The 4,641-nt window shown below is 46.6% G+C and overlaps 1 protein-coding gene across 1 annotated transcript; it reads left to right on the top strand.

Annotated features, from left to right (window-relative positions):
- The first annotated feature begins 292 nt into the window (after positions 1–292).
- Positions 293–4,007, top strand: LOC117538732. The gene is made up of 4 exons (XM_034204636.1): positions 293–468; positions 705–2,242; positions 2,451–2,648; positions 3,340–4,007. Exons 2-4 carry the CDS (start codon positions 889–891, stop codon positions 4,005–4,007), a joined length of 2,220 nt encoding a protein of 739 aa, XP_034060527.1. The 5' UTR covers positions 293–468; positions 705–888.
- Positions 4,008–4,641: the final 634 nt, after the last annotated feature.

Raw genomic sequence — 4,641 nt, 5'->3', positions numbered from 1 at the left:
ATATTTTTTTACCACTAAATACAGCAACACATCTTTGATTCATGTCGTTTATAACTGGAATATTACAATTATTATTAACTGTGTCTGTAGTCTACAACACAACAAAATAGGAAATAACAACAATAAACAAGATTTAAACAGACACAAACATAAACCATTTAACTACGTATAGCCTACTTACTTGTAGAAGTACAAATGTCCAGGAAATATTCCAAAATCAACAACAACTGCGAGGCTGCACACACGACGCTCCGCTTCCGCAACGTTTTGAAACGCGTCTGGTGTGTGTTGTCGCAGGAGGAGGTCGCAGCGTGGCGCAGCCGCAACGTAACGCGGCGCAGACGCTCCTGGTGTGTTTTGGGGGTTAGGCTTCTGTTCTGCCATTTTGTTTGAGAGCCGCATGGGGAACAGGTCCCTGACTCTATCTGTCTCCATCCGGTTATTTTCACCCTTGAGAAGGCATAATCTGTGAGTACATTTGTTTAGGGAAACATTTTTGTATAATGTGCTACTTATATTTTTGCATCTCATGTAACATTTATCTAAATTCAGCATATGTAGTTAAGCCATGTATGTAATTGCTGCATGAGTAGTAATTGTCCCTTACTGGATGTTGGAGTGCATTTGGTTTATTTTTGGGGAAAAGTACATTATATTTTGTTGTTGTTAGATACTTATACATGTCTTTGTTTGTATCATTTCAGTTTCACACCGCTCCTATTAAAATACCAAACGTCAGCTCCTGTCTCGGTCATTTTTGGGAGAGTGTTTAGCTCGCTGCATAGCCATGCATCTACACGCATGGTGAGGGCAGATGAGTGAAAAGATTAACTTCACCTCAAGATCATCCCGTGGACTAGAAACCCTGCATTACTGCTGAGAGCAACAATGTCGAACGCCCCAGATCTCACTGAGCAACACAACATGGAGGTTAGATCACAAAGCAACACTTCTTCATCATCACGACGCTCCAGTCGGTTGGGTATTAACATGCTGGCAGCAGAGGCACGTGCAAAGGCTGAAGCTGCGCGTACGAAGGCAGCTTATGCAAAACGTCAAGTGGACATGGAAGTAGAGAAAGCACGCATTGATGCTACGCTTCATGCTCTTAAAGAAGAGGGTGAGGCTGAAGCTGCATCAGCTGCAGCAAACGTGCTTGAAGCAGCTGTAGACATTGAATTTAAAGAACATCAAAATAAATCTAGCCACTTCTCATTGGCGCAACAATCTATGCAACGCACCAGTGAGTACGTCAATGCACATTACAACAATCAGGAAAACTACGAAATGGGCCATCAGACAAATCACGAAGAACAGCAAGCAGCTCTTTCTTCACTGCAAGCATACCCTCAACATACAGAGGCCCCCAACATCATCCAGAGCCCTTCTCACCAGGCTCCTCTGAGCTTATATCAACAAAGGCCCCAGATCCCATTGGCCTCTCAAGCCCACATCAACGCTTTGAATCACTCCCCATCACATTACACTAACGCTGCATACAACTACCCTAGAGGCAGTACACCCTCACATGTAACAACACCCAGACCTTCTGAGATTTCGGACCTCGCCACATACTTGGCACGTCGGGATATCGTCTTATCAGGGCTAAAGATGTTTGATAACAAGCCAGAAAATTATCTGTCCTGGAAAGCTGGCTTCTGCAATGCCATAGAGGGCTTGAACTTGAAACCTAGTGAGGAGCTAGACTTGCTCACAAGGTGGCTCGACAGGGAGTCACTGCAGCTCGTTAAAATACTTCGTGCCGTCAATATCAACTATCCTATGACTGGTCTTAACATGGCGTGGCAACGGTTGGATAAGAGTTACGGCTCTCCAGAGGCCATCGAAGCATCTCTCTTCACAAGGCTTGAAAACTTTCCGAAAATCCTGAACAAGGACTTTCAGCGGCTGCAGGAACTCGCAGATCTGCTCCTCGAAGTTGAAGCTGCTAAATGTGAGGGTTACCTACCAGGCCTCAGCTTCCTTGACACATCTAGAGGTGTAACACCCATTGTGGAGAAACTCCCATATAACCTCCAGGACCAATGGATAATTCGAGGTTCAACATACAAAAAGGAACATCAGGTTCTTTACCCACCTTTCTCCTTCTTTGTTAAATTTGTGCAAAGCCATGCAGAGATGATAAATGATCCAAGCTTTGCTTTCCAAAACTCCAGCGCTCAATCTCTCAAAAGTGAGCACCCCCCCAGCGAAGCAGTGGAGGACTCAGAACAGCAATTCAGTCAATAAAACTGAAGTAGGGAACTACTCCTCCCCTGACTCTAAAAACAAGCCTCACGAGGATCCAGACGAGCTATGCCCCATCCACAAAAAACCACACCCCCTCAGAAAGTGTAAGAGCTTCAGGGGAATGCTGCTTGATCAACGCAAGAGCTTTCTGAAAGAGCATTTCATATGTTTTAAATGCTGTGCTTCTACGACCCACCAAGCTAAAGACTGTAAAGCTGACATCCACTGCTCAGAGTGCGTCAGTAATCGTCACATCTCAGCTCTTCATGCTGGTCCACCCAACTGGGGAGCATCTGGTCCCAGCACATCTCCCGCAGTGCATGGCGGGGAGCAAGTTGAACAGGCCACAGAGGTAGCCACCTCTCATTGCACCGAGGTCTGTGGGAAAGACCTCCAAGGTAAATCCTGCTCCAAAATAACTTTGGTCAACATCTATCCTAAAGGATATCCGGAAAGAAAAAAGAAAATGTATGTGATGTTAGATGACCATTATCACTAGCAAGATCTGACTTCTTTGACAAATTTGGCATTCATGAAAACGCTTCTCCTTATACCACACAACAGAAACCACTGGGAGAAGAGCCAGTGGTTTTGTTGTCGAGTCTATTAACGGAGGAGTGCCTTCGCTACTGCCTACCCTTATTGAATGCAACTTCATTCCTGGAAATAGGGACGAAATTCCTACTCCGGAGGCTGCAAGCAATCATCCTCATCTGAAGAAGTTGGCTGTCGAAATCCCACCACTCGACCCTTCAGCTGAAATCCTACTGTTGCTTGGTAGAGACATTATTCGTGCTCACAAAGTTCGCAACCAGTGCAATGGGCCACACAATGCTCCCTTTGCCCAACGCCTTGACTTGGGGTGGGTCATTGTGGGCGACGTCTGTCTCGGGGGAACTCACAAGCCAACTGTGAACACTTTCAAGACCAGCATCCTGGCAAATGGACGCCCCAGCTTCTTCCGTCCATGAGAGAGTAACATCTACGTGAAAGAGAATTTCACAGGTCAACAACAAAGGCCTACACCTGAGAAGCTAGGCAGGCTTGTGTTCAGCCTTTCCGATGATGACGACAAACTTGCACCCTCAGTTGAGGATGAGACCTTCCTCCACATAATGGACAAAGACTTCACAAAGGATGATTGCAACAGTTGGGTGGCCCCCCTCCCTTTTCGCACTCCTAGACAACATCTTCCTAACAATCAGGGACAAGCTCTCAGTCGTCTCATGTCACTCCGCAGGACTTTGACAAAGAAACCTGAGATGAAGGGTCACTTTGTGGACTTTATGAAGAAAATCTTCAGCAACGGGCATGCAGAACCTGCTCCCACATTGGACGAGCATCAAGAGTGCTGGTACTTACCAAGTTTTGGTGTCTACCATCCCCAGAAACCAGGACAAATCAGGGTTGTTTTTGATTCAAGTGCACAGTATAAGAACGTTTCTCTTAACAATGTGCTTCTTCGAGGACCAGACCTCAACAACAATCTACTTGGGGTCCTCATCCGCTTCAGGACTGAGCCAGTTGCAGTCATGTCAGACATCCAGCAAATGTTCCACAGCTTCTTAGTCAGACAAGATCATCGTGACTACCTTCGGTTCCTGTGGTTTCGTGACCACCAGCTGGACAACGAGGTTATGGAGTTCCGAATAAAAGTCCATGTGTTCGGCAATTGTCCCTCACCAGCTGTGGCTATCTACGGACTGAAGAGGACGGCCATGGAGGGTGAAAAGGAGTTTGGCACTGCAGCAAGATAGTTCGTGGTACGGCACTTCTACGTGGACAACGGGTTGAAATCATTCTCCAATATTACGGAGGCCGTTGATGTCCTGAAAAAGGCTCAAGAAATGTTGACCCAGTCAAATCTCAGACTGCACAAGATCGCTTCCAACAACGCGGAAGTCATGAGAGCTTTTCCTGGAGAAGACCTTGCCAAAGGTCTGCAAGACCTCGACATCGGTCAAGACTCGCCTCCTATGCAACATAGTCTTGGGCTTGGATGGGACCTGTCTACAGACACGTTTGCCTTTCGCGTGGCAGCCAGTGATAAACCCTTCACACGTCGTGGTGTACTGTCAACCATTAACAGCTTGTTTGACCCTCTGAGATTCGCAGCAGCCGTCAGCATTCAAGGCCGTATTATCCTGAGGGAGCTTATGACTGATGGCTGTGAATGGGATGCACCTCTCCCTAAAGAGAAACTGGAGGAATGGCTAAGATGGAAGAACTCCTTGGAAGATTCAGGGTTTGAAAATTCCTCGGATGTACACATCGCTTTCATTCTCTGGAGCTCATAAGAAGGAAGTGTGTGTCTTCTGTGACGCCTCCACCAAGGCAATCGGTGCCGTTGCATACCTCAAAGTGACAAATACAGAAGGACAGAGTGAAGTG

The sequence above is a fragment of the Gymnodraco acuticeps genome, unplaced genomic scaffold, assembly GCF_902827175.1.
Source record: "Gymnodraco acuticeps unplaced genomic scaffold, fGymAcu1.1, whole genome shotgun sequence".
Classification (NCBI taxonomy): domain Eukaryota; kingdom Metazoa; phylum Chordata; class Actinopteri; order Perciformes; family Bathydraconidae; genus Gymnodraco; species Gymnodraco acuticeps.
The sequence above is the reverse complement of the archived record's forward strand: the minus strand, read 5'-3'. Positions and strand labels throughout refer to the sequence as shown.

Excerpts from the sequence above, each read along its gene's own strand:
- LOC117538732 (XM_034204636.1), top strand. The coding sequence starts at position 889 with ATGTCGAACGCCCCAGATCTCACTGAGCAACACAACATGGAGGTTAGA. Across the intron at positions 2,243-2,450 it reads GGACTCAGAACAGCAATTCA|CTAAAGACTGTAAAGCTGAC; the intron begins GTCAATAAAACT and ends CGACCCACCAAG. Across the intron at positions 2,649-3,339 it reads CTGTGGGAAAGACCTCCAAG|TTGAGGATGAGACCTTCCTC; the intron begins GTAAATCCTGCT and ends TTGCACCCTCAG.